General features: G+C 43.7%; 1 protein-coding gene across 1 annotated transcript in view; it reads left to right on the forward strand.

The window, feature by feature from the left end:
• Positions 1-11,026, forward strand: part of sema3ab (sema domain, immunoglobulin domain (Ig), short basic domain, secreted, (semaphorin) 3Ab) — a 28,943-nt gene extending 17,917 nt beyond the window's left edge. Inside the window, exons 5-18 of the mRNA XM_020480812.2 lie at positions 1,443-1,562; positions 2,456-2,546; positions 3,577-3,696; positions 4,085-4,227; positions 4,863-4,977; positions 5,149-5,218; positions 5,510-5,654; positions 5,832-6,051; positions 6,145-6,236; positions 6,392-6,433; positions 7,143-7,300; positions 8,347-8,414; positions 8,523-8,668; positions 8,931-11,026. Of these exons, the coding sequence (XP_020336401.1) occupies positions 1,443-1,562; positions 2,456-2,546; positions 3,577-3,696; positions 4,085-4,227; positions 4,863-4,977; positions 5,149-5,218; positions 5,510-5,654; positions 5,832-6,051; positions 6,145-6,236; positions 6,392-6,433; positions 7,143-7,300; positions 8,347-8,414; positions 8,523-8,668; positions 8,931-9,482 (2,082 nt within the window). The 3' untranslated portion in view covers positions 9,483-11,026. The remainder of the gene's footprint in view (positions 1-1,442; positions 1,563-2,455; positions 2,547-3,576; positions 3,697-4,084; positions 4,228-4,862; positions 4,978-5,148; positions 5,219-5,509; positions 5,655-5,831; positions 6,052-6,144; positions 6,237-6,391; positions 6,434-7,142; positions 7,301-8,346; positions 8,415-8,522; positions 8,669-8,930) is intronic.
• The last annotated feature ends 1,970 nt before the right edge of the window (positions 11,027-12,996 follow it).

Consider the following 12,996-nt stretch of genomic DNA (forward strand, 5'->3'; position numbering starts at 1 on the left):
TTTTCTCTTTTTCCCATCAGTGTGATGACATTAATTTTCATGTGAGGTCATGCCTGTTGCCTGCTCAGGCACGAGCTGACAGATCACGGGAAACAGGCTTTACAGCATGGAGACAGACACACTACACTCACTACACTAAACAGTAAACTCAGATGTGGTTACAGTATGTAATGCTCTTAACATTTTATTGTTGTGGGAAGGTTGCTGGTGCGTTGCAGGCTAGTTGCAGGGATGTTTCTGCATTAAAACGTCTCACTGTTGATGTCCATCCTAAAATCCCAGCTGTTTCAATACTCATCACATGTCCCTGAGCCTTTCTGATCAGGAGTCAGGATAGGAGAGGTCATTCAGTGTATATGGGGAGGGGGAGATGGAGAGAGAAATATAGGAGAGAGATATAGAGATCATTAAATAAAGAGAGAAATACTGAGAATTACAGATTACTGGCCTCAATCTGAACAGCGAGTTGTTGAGTTATTACACAGCACAACAGTCTGGATTATCTCTGAAACAGCAGAAACAGCACAACAGCATTGGTACAGTATAACCAATCAGGGCTGTTCCTTTCCCCCACATTGTTATTCACATGTAGTTGAAGTAGTTCCCTGCATATTCTTGGACTATTATTAATAGATGATTATTCTTTTATTCTGATTTCAGATGCCCTTTATTCCCTCAACCTAAACATTTGTTTTCCAGCATAGCTCTACTGTATGTGATGTTGTGTTAAGTCCAGAGTGGGCTAACCCTTTTCTCTGTCCTCTGGATAGGAGTGCTTACTTCTGATGGACAAACTGGGTTTTGACCCAAATGGGCAAGACTCGGTTTTGACTCAAATGGGCAGGACTGGGTTTTGATCCAAATCAACAGGACTGGGTTTTGATCCAAATGGGCAGGACTGGGTTTTGATCCAAATCAACAGGACTGGGTTTTGATCCAAATGGGCAGGACTGGGTTTTGATCCAAATGGGCAGGACTGGGTTTTGATCCAAATCAACAGGACTGGGTTTTGATCCAAATGGGCAGGACTGGGTTTTGATCCAAATCAACAGGACTGGGTTTTGATCCAAATGGGCAGGACTGGGTTTTGATCCAAATCGACAGGACATGATTTTGCCCCAACAGCTTCAGAAAGCTTTATTCTCTGTGTACGTTAGTTGTTTTAATAGTCTGTTTATCTCCTGCGTACCCATGATATGCAGTGGTGCAGCGGTCTAAGGCACTGCATCTCAGTGCAAGAGGCGTCACTAAAGTCCCTTGTTTGAACCCAGGCTGAATCACATCGGGCCGTGATTGGGAGTCCCATAGGGCGGCGCACAATTGGCCCAGCGTCTGGCCGGTGTAGGCCGTCATTGTAAATACGATTTTTCTCCTAACTGATTTGCCTAGTTAAATGAAGGTTAAAAAATATATACAAAATCTCTCTCTTTTTCTATCTCCAGAGTGAATGCTCTAATTTCATCAAGGTGTTACAGCCATTTAACCAGACCCATCTGTATGTATGTGGAACCGGAGCCTTCCACCCTGTCTGTGCCTACCTGGAGGTGGGGAAGAAACTAGAGGTATACCCACCTGCATTGTAACTATTCACACATGTATTCATCGTTCTGTCCACCCATCAGTCTGCTTACTCTAGTAATCTAGCTCTAGTGTTCTGCTATTTACTGACCAATATGACAACATAAGCCATGGAAGAGGGAATGTCATGCTTTTTGCTGTCTGATTCAAGCCTTATATGAGCTGCAGCCAGATTACAGTATTAACAAAAACTCTACACTATAATGTGTGATTATGGTTTTGGCTTTCGATTTAAAACTATAAACCGTGGTGGTATTCTCCGAATCGTAATGATTCACTGATAGCTTGAAGAATTTTTTATTTATTTGTTCAGTAAATGAGGTGGAAAATTCCATCGTCCAAAACATCCTCAATTCATTACTTTACAAATGAAACGCTGTGTGTTTGCGTGTGTTCTATACCTCCTCTTCGTAATGTCAGTGAGTCAGGCTTTTCCTATTCATTAGACTGCAGAGAATTAGAGAGGGAGAATGTCTCTGAGAATAGTCGTCCCCGCTCTTAACTGCCCGGCTGGGCCCACATGTTCAAGTGACTCTATGAAAGGGGTGTCCAACCCTGTTCCTGGGGAGTTAACTTCCTGTAGGTTTTCGCTCCCACCCCAGTTGTAACTAACCTGGTTCAGCTTATCAACCAGCTAATTATTAGAACCAGGTGTGCTAGATTAGGGTTGGAGTGAAAAACCTACAGGATGGTAGCTCCCCAGGAACAGAGTTGGAGAGCCCGGCTCTATGAGAATGTAAAATATCAACATCTGCAAAAATGGAGATACAATGTTTTTTTCCAAGACGCCAACATCATGCATTGATGTCAATCGGACTTTGCGGTAAAATCTGAGTTCTAAATGCTCTTTATTTTGACCTATTTCTTATGTAAACAGGACAGTGTGTTCAGGCTGGAGCCCCAGATAGAGAACGGCCGAGGGAAAAGCCCTTATGACCCCAAGCTGCTCACAGCATCCATGCTCATTGGTGAGTGACCCAAAACAAACTCACACACTCAACTTTCTTTATCAAGGCACTAATTTACCCCAGAACTTTTCACACACATAAAGAGGAAGTTAAACCTCTTCTCTCATCGCCACTCATTCATTATGCATATTTACAGTTAAGAGGAAGTGGATAAATGACAGGGCTGGGTATATGCAGTATAGCAGGGCTGCCCAACCCTCTTCCTGGAGATCTACTGTCCTGTGGGTTTTCAGTCCAACCATAATTTAACACACCTGATTCTACTAATTAGCTGCTCAACAAGACCTTAACTAGCTGAATCAGATATGCTAAATTAGGGTTGGACTGAAAACCTACAGGACAGTAGCTCTCCGGGAAGAGGGTTGGGCAGCCTTGCAGTAAAGTGTTCATCATTTGTAGTGCTCTACAGTGGACACACTCTAATTTCCAAGCCTGTAAGAGTGGTAGATGTGTGTGTGAAAACCTGTGTGTGTCAGCTTCATTTCTTCAACATGTTCATCACCAGAACCACTATATGACATCACATCACCCCAACCAAAAGATGGTCATTTTCCAGCCCATGGCCCCTCTGTCGCTCTCTCCTCTTTCTCCTCTCACCCGTCCTTTTCCCTCTCTCCTTTCTCCTCTCACCCCTCTCCCTCCTCCTCTCTCTCTCCTCATTCTCCTCACCCCTGTCTCCCTCCTCCTCTCTCTCTCCTCATTCTCCTCACCCCTGTCTCCCTCCTTCTCTCTCTCCTTCTCTCACTCGCTCCTCTTTCTCGTGTCTCCCCTCCTCTCTCTCTCTCCCCTCCCTCCTTTCATGCAGCCAGCTACCTGGTCCTCTGAGTCTCTTCCTTGTTCTGTTCGTTGTCTGGTAGATGAAGGTGTTCCTTGTGACAACACATTCTACCTGTATTGTTAAGGCTGCAGGCACCATAATGTACCTACTAGACTAATACAGACACTTGACACCTGTACATGAAAGGCCATGAGACACACTCACACACACACACACACACACCTGATAATGTCCTCCTCCTTTGTCCTTCAGATGGTGAACTGTATTCTGGGACGTCAGCTGACTTCATGGGGAGAGACTTTGCCATTTTCCGTACGCTGGGACAGCATCACCCAATCAGAACAGAGCAACACGACTCTCGCTGGCTGAACGGTGAGATGGCGATAAAGAACATTCTCAGTTCTGATGTTCTCAGTTCATTGAACTATGCTTGCATGATGAGTAACCTTGCTTGATTGCTCAGCTAGCTAAAAGTCTGTTGGCATGCAGACGAGCCGGATTAAAACCATCTTAATTTGAGACAGAAAGTGTCTCAAAGACAGAAACTAAAAAGACAAACAGACAGAAGCTGAGACAGAAAGTTGTTCTCAGAGCAAGATAACAGAGAAGACAGTGGAGAGCGAGTGTTAAATCCTCTGTGTTATTGACATGACTGCAGAGAGGGTGTGGTAGCAGACACAGTATGTTAAGGTTTTTACTGAGGAAGAAGTCATGGATTCCCTATTTCATTATTTGTTAAATGATTTTATTTTTTGTGTAGACCCCAGGTTTGTGAGTGTCCATCTGATCCCAGAGAGTGACAACCAAGAGGATGACAAGATCTACCTGTTCTTCAGAGAGAACGCTATGGATGGGGAACACGCAGGGAAGGCTACTCAAGCACGCATCGGACAGCTCTGCAAGGTACACACACAAACACACTCAGACACCTCAGACTAAAACAGCTTCCTCTATCTCTAACAGAGGAAATGAGTGACGGCGTGTTTTCCACAATGGATGCTTTCATAACCAGGTATCTCTCTCCTCTCCGGTTATATTTAGCTGCGAGGTGTGTTGTGTTTGGTGTGTCTCTCCTCTACATGACACTGGAGCCAGAGACACGACAGAGAGACTATGTAACAATGGTGGTACTGTTCGGATAATGGCTAGTATTGGCACAGACTAGTGTCTCCTCAGCCACCGAGTAGCGTGCACAACCTCCCAGCCTGATCTCTCAGTATGTGAGGAATCTACTCTTCTCCACTCAACACAATCCATTCATTATACAGCGTGTCAGTGTTAATAGAGCATAATAAATCACTGTGGATCTGGGTGTGGATGTGTTTATTTTCTCACACCGGGAGCCTGCATTGTGTTGACGTGTGCAGAAAAACAAACGCAGACTGTTTTAAAGTAATATAAGAATCTGTAAGATTCTGTTGTCTGTTCGGGTGTCAATCATAGTTCTAAAATGCAGCATTGTAGTGTTGTTTTGTAGGCGGGATGTAGTAAATGTTTGAGAGGTTCATTCTGGACTCTGGTGTGTTTCCCTCTATCAGAATGACTTTGGAGGCCACAGGAGTCTAGTGAACAAGTGGACCACGTTCCTGAAGGCCAGACTGGTCTGTTCTGTACCTGGACTCAACGGCATAGACACTCACTTTGACGAACTGCGTGAGTGTTTAACTACAATGTGTTGTATTCTATGTCAGGTGTGTGTGCCTGAAGAGGGGCTGTAGTGTGTGTGGATATGTTATGGGGAAAAAAAATAATCTACAGTATATTTCTGCTACTGTATTGTGATTTGTTCTCGAGGCTAACACTTCAAGGTTGTTTTGTTCTCAGAGGATGTGTTTCTGATGAGCTCTAAGGATCCCAAAAATCCCATTATCTATGCAGTGTTCACTACATCCAGGTACGTACACCTGCCAGTCACCTGTTTAAACTCCCATTGGAGGTGTATGGATCCTGTTAAAGATTTTCGCTGGAGACGTGTGTATCTAACCTCTCTCTCTCTCTTTCTCTCTCTCCTTCTCTCTTTCTCTCTCTTTCAATCTCTCTCTTTATCTCTCTTTCTCTCTCTCTCTTTCTCTCTTTCTCTCTCTTTCTCTCTTTCTCTCTCTTTCTCTCTTTCTCTCTCTTTCTCTCGTTCTCTCTCTTTCTCTCTCTTTCTCTCTTTCTCTCTCTTTCTCTCTGTCTACCTCAGTAACATCTTCAAGGGTTCAGCAGTGTGTCTGTACAGCATGGCAGACATCAGAAGGGTGTTTCTAGGTCCCTATGCCCACAGAGACGGCCCTAACTACCAGTGGGTTCCCTTCCAGGGACGGGTACCATACCCACGGCCCGGAACGGTAAGGGCATGACGGGGTCTTTGGGTGGGGAAGGGGCACACTTTACTTGAAGGGGCTATACATAAAGCATTTACAGCACTTTTAGAAGTGTTACCATATACAGTATTGTAAATTAGTGGATGAAATGGGACATGAAAGTAAGGATTCACATTGTAATCTGTGTATTTGAATCCACAGTGCCCCAGCAAGACGTTCGGCGGATTTGATTCGACAAAGGACTTGCCCGATGATGTCATAACATTTGCCAGAGGTCACCCGGCGATGTTTAACCCCGTCTACCCCATCAACAACCGACCAATCATAGTCAAGACGGACACAGACTACCAGTTCACACAGATAGTGGTGGACAGAGTGGAGGCTGAGGACGGACAGTACGACGTCATGTTCATAGGCACAGGTACACACACACACACACATACACACAATTGCGCGCACTCGAACACAAACACACACTAAGTAATGTAATGTGTGTATGTTATGTGTGTTGTAGATATGGGGACAGTGCTGAAGGTGGTGTCCATCCCCAGAGGGTCCTGGCATGACCTGGAGGAGATTCTACTGGAGGAGATGACTGTGTTCAGGGTAGCTTACACCCACTGATATAGTATACAGATAAAAGGACATGTACACCACATTAGTACATACTTATTACGCATACAGCTAAGGTACGATGATAACCCAAAACGTATCACAATTGGCTTATGTGTTTGTACAATTGTTCCTGTATTTTCTCCCAGGAACAAGCTGCTATTACAGTGATGAAACTCTCTACAAAGCAGGTAACTAACGCTGGTCATATCCTTCATGACATGAGCAGGACAGACAAGGAATGGATGTCACAATAAACATTTATACGGGAAAAGAAACGAGGCAGTCCTACGTTACAGAACCATGGCCTTAGTGAAGCTACAAATCAAATGTTATTGCTTCGTAAATGACAAGTGATACATCATCTTTCTGACATACAGAGTTAGCTACATTCATGTGTAATGAAGGAGTAGTGTTTCTCACTGGTAGTCAGCTTTCATCAACGCCAACTAGTGTTCAACACGCCAACTCACACAGTGAGCTGCAGAGGAGAGGGACACTACCATAGAAGAAGAATTTAACTGAATGAAAGCTATGCTATTCATAGAATTGCATTGTATTTCTAATATAGACTTGATGTGTCCTGTCAAGGTCATGGGTGACACATTGGGGCTTTATAGGGAAAAAAGAGACACTCATTATAAGATGTTAACATGATGCTGACTAAGACAGAAGTCCATTGTTAGGATGTCAATGAACTGGTTTCTAATACGTAGGAAGAAGAAACTGTACTGCTGTGCTATAGAAGTTGCCGAACACCAATAATAATATGATGTGGCCTTTCTGTTACTGTAAAAACACTACGTGGCTCTGAGAAAATGTCGAAACCGTTATGCGTAATACATAAATAATGCATCAATTTGATCAGGTTTTTTGAATATTTTCTCTCTGTTTCCACAGCAACAGTTGTACCTCGGCTCAGAGCTGGGTGTATCCCAGATGCCTTTGCATCGCTGTGAGGTGTACGGGAAGGCCTGTGCTGAGTGCTGTCTGGCTAGAGACCCTTACTGTGCCTGGGACGGGACCGAGTGCTCACGATACTTTCCCATGGCCAAGAGGTATGCTCACACGCACACACACACACTCATTGCATAGTTAACTTTCAAGCACTGTTATTGTCATTCAAAGACTGCACATAGTGGGTACACTATGAAGAAGAGAAAATCAGATCGGAGGGATTATTCATATCCACAGATTAAGGATATACAGTATGTCAGCTAGCTGTGTTTCTGTAGAGGTGGGTCTGATGATGAATAGAGCAGGCCTTGTGTTGGAGCCAGAAAGCCCTGAAGGTAGCCAGGTCACATTTCTCACTGAGACACAGAAGAATAACCTGAACTGTGTTTACTGGCAATGAGAACCAGTGTCAGTCGTACCTGCAGGCAGAAAGTTTGGGTGAACCCAGGGTGAAATAAAGTGTTAACAGTTCTAGCTGTGTATAGGAGGAGTGTGTGTGTGTGTGTGTGTGTGTGTGTGTGTGTGTGTGTGTGTGTGTGTGTGTGTGTGTGTGTGTGTGTGTGTGTGTGTGTGTGTGTGTGTGTGTGTGTGTGTGTGTGTGTGTGTGTGTGTGTGTGTGTGTGTGTGAGTTCTGCACTGTAGCCTTCCACCCACTCATAAAGTCTCCACTGGGTTATTGATTTGAGATTTAGCCTGAAGGTCTCATATTTCTACATCTTTTAGACTCTCTGAGAAAACTGCCCTGTAGGGAAGAGATTATATGTGAGAGAAGAGACTAGTTATTTCTCAATTAATAAATATCTGTTTTGTTTTTCACTCTGGATATTCCGTTGTTTGTTCCGTCATTATTTACAATACGTGTGTGTGTGTGTGTGTGTGTGTGTGTTTGGAATCCAACCCCTCTGTATATTTGACTGAGTGTGACTGTGTGATTCAGGCTGTGTAGCAGTTAGAGTGAGTGATTGATTAATTAGGTCTGAATTCCTCAGTCTCAGCTACCCTGTAATTATAACTACGCCTGTGGTCTACAGTGGTATGAAGCTCACTGGTGTTAATTTATCAGCCTGGCTCACAACCACCAGCACAGCACATCCAGAACCACACACATGCACATTCACCAACTCACTGTTGACATGTGTTTTTGCAGGAGGACAAGGAGACAGGACATCAGGAACGGAGACCCTTTAACCCAGTGTTCAGATCTGCAGCATCAAGGTATGTATTTACAAACAAACCTCATCATGCAGTATTCCTCTTTTCACATTATAATGTTGCTGAGTTCATGTAGTGTTCACACTATTATTTGTGTGTGTGTGTCTGTAGATAACCTGAATGGGCAGCCCACGGTGCTGGATAAGACAGTGTATGGAGTGGAAAACAGCAGTACGTTCCTAGAGTGTAGCGCCAAGTCCCAGAGAGCACTCACCTACTGGCAGTACCAACAAGCCAACGACGACCGAAGACGAGATGTATGAAACCTGCTTTCACCAAATCTTAGACATACTGTAGAACTCCAGATAGCATTTCAATCATGATGTCCATAAATGAATGAAATACTGATTCCAGCATATCATACAGATTTCTGTATTACTATAGATACTATATCCTGTACTGTGACTATGTAAAACAATACTCAAAATAATGGATGTCAAATGTAGTACTGTTTATCTTAGTATGTAAAGTAAAATCAAGTCGAGTGAAGTAATCATTGTAGTATTCCTTTCTGTGCAGATCAAAACAGAGGATCGTTTTGTATGTACGGAGCAGGGCTTGCTGATCCGCACGTTGAACAAGAAGGATTCTGGGATGTATGTGTGCCAGGCAGTAGAACACGGCTTCATGCAGACGCTCCTAAAGGTCACCCTGGAGGTCATCGACACTGAACGCCTCGACGATCTCATTCATCGTGATGACGAAGACGCCGCACACACCGCTACCACACACACCACCGCCCGGGACACGTCCACAGCCCGGGAATCGCCCAATCAGAAGCTTTGGTACCGTGACTTCCTGTCGTTAGTGAACCACCCAACCCTGAATAGCGTGGATGAGTTCTGTGAGCAGGTGTGGAAGAGGGAGAGGAAGCAGAGGAGGCAGAAAGCAAACCTATCCCAACAGGTCCAGTTACACCAGCTACACCAGCAGCAGCAGCAGGGTCTCGTGCACACTCACACCCACGTGCACGCCCACGGCCTGGCGGCCAAATGGAAACACCTGCAGGAGAGGCAGAAGGGCCGCAACCGCCGGACCCACGAACTGGAGAGAGCCCCCCGCAGCGTCTGACCTCTCACCCACTGAATCCCATGACCCTCCAACCCCCAACCCACATACCCTTTCCTCGTTCACGAACACCCTCCGAACCTCCTCCCCTGCATCCTCTGCCCCATACAGAGATAAAGACTCATTCCACACTGACTTTGTACAGAGAATCTCAACTGGAAACAAAGGCAATATCCCGCCCTGGTCGATGTGTAGCCTGCGTGGGCACCCATGTTTACAGTGACACGGCACAGAGACACAGGATGATACAGTACTATTATATTCTATTATCTCAGCTGGCCTCTGTGGCCCCAGCACCATGGAGGGACAGTGTCAGCCAACATGAGGACTGGACTTCATGTAATTACATGCTCTCTCTACTATTGAATAACCTAATGAAAACATGGCTCTGTCTCCGCAGTAGCACGGCTTTGTATAGCTCATCGTTGTGGGTATCTTCTATTAACAGCCACTATCTTAGAACAAGGGATGACAGTGTTTGACATACATGATTGAGCAGGGATGTACCTTATGTGTGTATCACAAGGACAATTATAATATACAGGTCATGTAAAGCACAACGGTTTGATGTTGAGAAGATTCTATGAGATATGAAGAGTTCTGAGGAGAGAGGAGGATGCCCGAGCACTGCAAGAAAATAAATTCATGGCTACTGAAAATTCAGTAGCCATGGATTTATAACTAAAGATGTTATTCTAACTTAAATCAGACATGTAAATATGCCTTGATACATTCTTGTACTAAAGGGAATGGTTTGGGGGTTTCTTGTTACATGATGCTGTTTCACCATAAACAATTGAATTTAGCAGTAGGTTAAAAAAGTATCCAACAAGATTATGAAAGTGATTGTGTTCAGTGTATATATAATCTCTCCCTTCCAAGACACAAATGTTTTCATGTTTTGTTTTCATGTTTATCTTTTTGATTTGTTCAGAGCCCTGTATAAAATATGTTACACAGTTGAAGTTGACTTTATATGAAATATTTTCTTCAGTTTATGTTTCAGTCAAACCACTGCATCCCCGCGTAACTATTCAATCTGTGTCGCTGAAGCGTTAGAGTTTTGCGTGATAGAAATGTAAGGTCATTCCTGATTGAGATGACATATGCAGCATTTACCGTGAATGCAGTCTCCGCCAACGTGGGAACATTGCCTTTGAATTTCAATCATGCTGTAACACTGAACGTCCTCGATTCAGATAGAATAGAACCCGAAAACGTTGACGTCTCTGCATCGACTCTGTCACATGTTGTTCAAATGATTAAATTACTCAATTTGCATACAAAACTTGTTTTCCAATGCACACATGTTTATATATGTGCATTGTGAAAAGAATATTTGATATAAGTTGATCTATTTCAGAAAACATTTTGTAACATCTATTTTTATTGTTTTCTATCATTATAACCCTGTTGTTGTTACTTTATGATAACACCTACATGTAGGGTGCATTCGGAAAGTATTCAGACCCCTTGACTTCTTCCACATTCTGTTACTTTACAGCCATATTCTACAATTGTTTCAATTGTGTTTTTTCCTCATCAATCTACACACAATACCCCATAATCACATAGCAAAAACTGAAATATAACAAGTACTGGTATTACGCAGTACTTTGTTGAAGCACCTTTGACAGCGATTACAGCCTTGAGTCTTCTTGGGTGTGCTGCTACAAGCTTGGCACACCTGTATTTGGGGAGTTATTCCCATTCTTCTCTGCAGATCCTCTCAAGCTCTATCAGGTTGGATGGGGAGCGTCGCTGCACAGCTATATTCAGGTCTCTCCAGAGATGTTAGTCCGGGCTCTGTCTGGGCCACTCAAGGACATTCAGAGACTTGTCCCAAAGCCACTCCTACGTTGTCTTGGCTGTGTGCTTAGGGTCATTGTCTTGTTGGAATGTAAACCTTCGCCCCAGTCTGAGCGCTCTGGAGCAGGTTTTCACTAAGGATGTATCTGTACTTTGCTCAGTTAATCTTTTCCTCGATCCTGACTAGTCTCCCAGTCCCTGCAGTTGACAAACATCCCACATGATGCTGCCACCACCATGCTTCACCATTGGGATGATGGTGCCAGGTTTCCTCCAGATGTGACGCTTGGCATTTTGGCCAAATAGTTCAATCTTGTTTTTTTCAGACCAGAGAATCTTGTTTCTCATGGTCAGAGATTCTTTAGGTGCCTTTTGACAAGCTCGAAGCGGGCTGTCATGTGCCTTTTACTGAGGAGTGGCTTCCATCTGGCCACTCTACCATAAAGGCCTGATTGGTGGAGTGCTGCAGAGATGGTTGTCCTTCTGAAAGGTTCTCCCATCTCTACAGAGGAACTCTGGAACTCTGTCAGAGTGACCATCGGGTTCATGGTCACCTCCCTGATCAAGGCTCTTCTCTCCCGATTGCTCAATTTGGCCGGACGGCCAGCTCTAGGTAGTCTTGCTGGTTCCAAACTTCTTCAATTTAAGATTGATGGAGACCACTGTGTTTTTAGGGACCTTCAATGCTGCAGACATGTTTTGGTACCCATCCCGAGATCTGTGCCTCGACACAATCATGTCTTGGAGCTCTACGGAGAATTCCTTTGACTTCATGCCTTGTTTTAGCTTTGTCATTATGGAGTACTGTGTGCAGATTGATGAGGGGGAAAAACAAATTAATACATTTTAGAATAAGGCTGTTATGTAACAAAATGTGGAAAAAGTCAAGGGATCTGAATACTTTCCGAATGCAATGTAACATGTACATGCTGGCAAACAGGACCAACGAACAGAGCAAATACTTTCCATTCATTAAAAAAAGACCACTGGTGTTTTTTGGGACATGCAGGCTTCTATTACAATAGTTAGCATACCACTAATGTACCGTATATGTCCATGTCAGACTGCAAATGTACTACAGAGCATACCATACTCTTCCAGCAAAATACAGGTATTGTGTTCTTTTCCAGGAGCATAGTGTATCTGTTCGTCTATGTATTTTCAGCAGAATCACTACAGTATGTACTTTACATATCTTTTCTATGTACTTCAGGATGTGTTTCATTTTGGAATATCTCAACAGAGACAGACACAGTGAACCTGGAATGTAGTTGTGAACATAACATACACATTGAAGAGTAAATCCTATGGTCCAACAGTATGACACTGTGCTAATTGCATGTGAATGCCATTCTAGTGTACTTTTGTTTATATAACTGCGTAATGTTTCATGTTGTTTCTGATGGTATGCTCTTAGCTTAGAGGCAGTACATGTTAACCTGTTACTGAGGTGTAAATACTCTATTTTCAGTAGGAAATATAAGGCACACAATCGATTACTGGAAGTACTGACATACTTTGAAGAACACTTAAGTAGTGCATAACTGAAGTACTCAGACTTTAGTTTTACCATACCAGAGTTCCTATTTTAGAACCGGTATTCTTCAGTATAAAAGGTGCTGGTTCTCTGTACCGGTCATCTCCAGCCAACTTCAACCACTAGCAGGACTGCTGAGTGTAAATGAGGGAGTAAACTGATGCTGCTGTA

Source organism: Oncorhynchus kisutch, linkage group LG4 (assembly GCF_002021735.2).
Source record: "Oncorhynchus kisutch isolate 150728-3 linkage group LG4, Okis_V2, whole genome shotgun sequence".
Classification (NCBI taxonomy): Eukaryota; Metazoa; Chordata; class Actinopteri; order Salmoniformes; family Salmonidae; genus Oncorhynchus; species Oncorhynchus kisutch.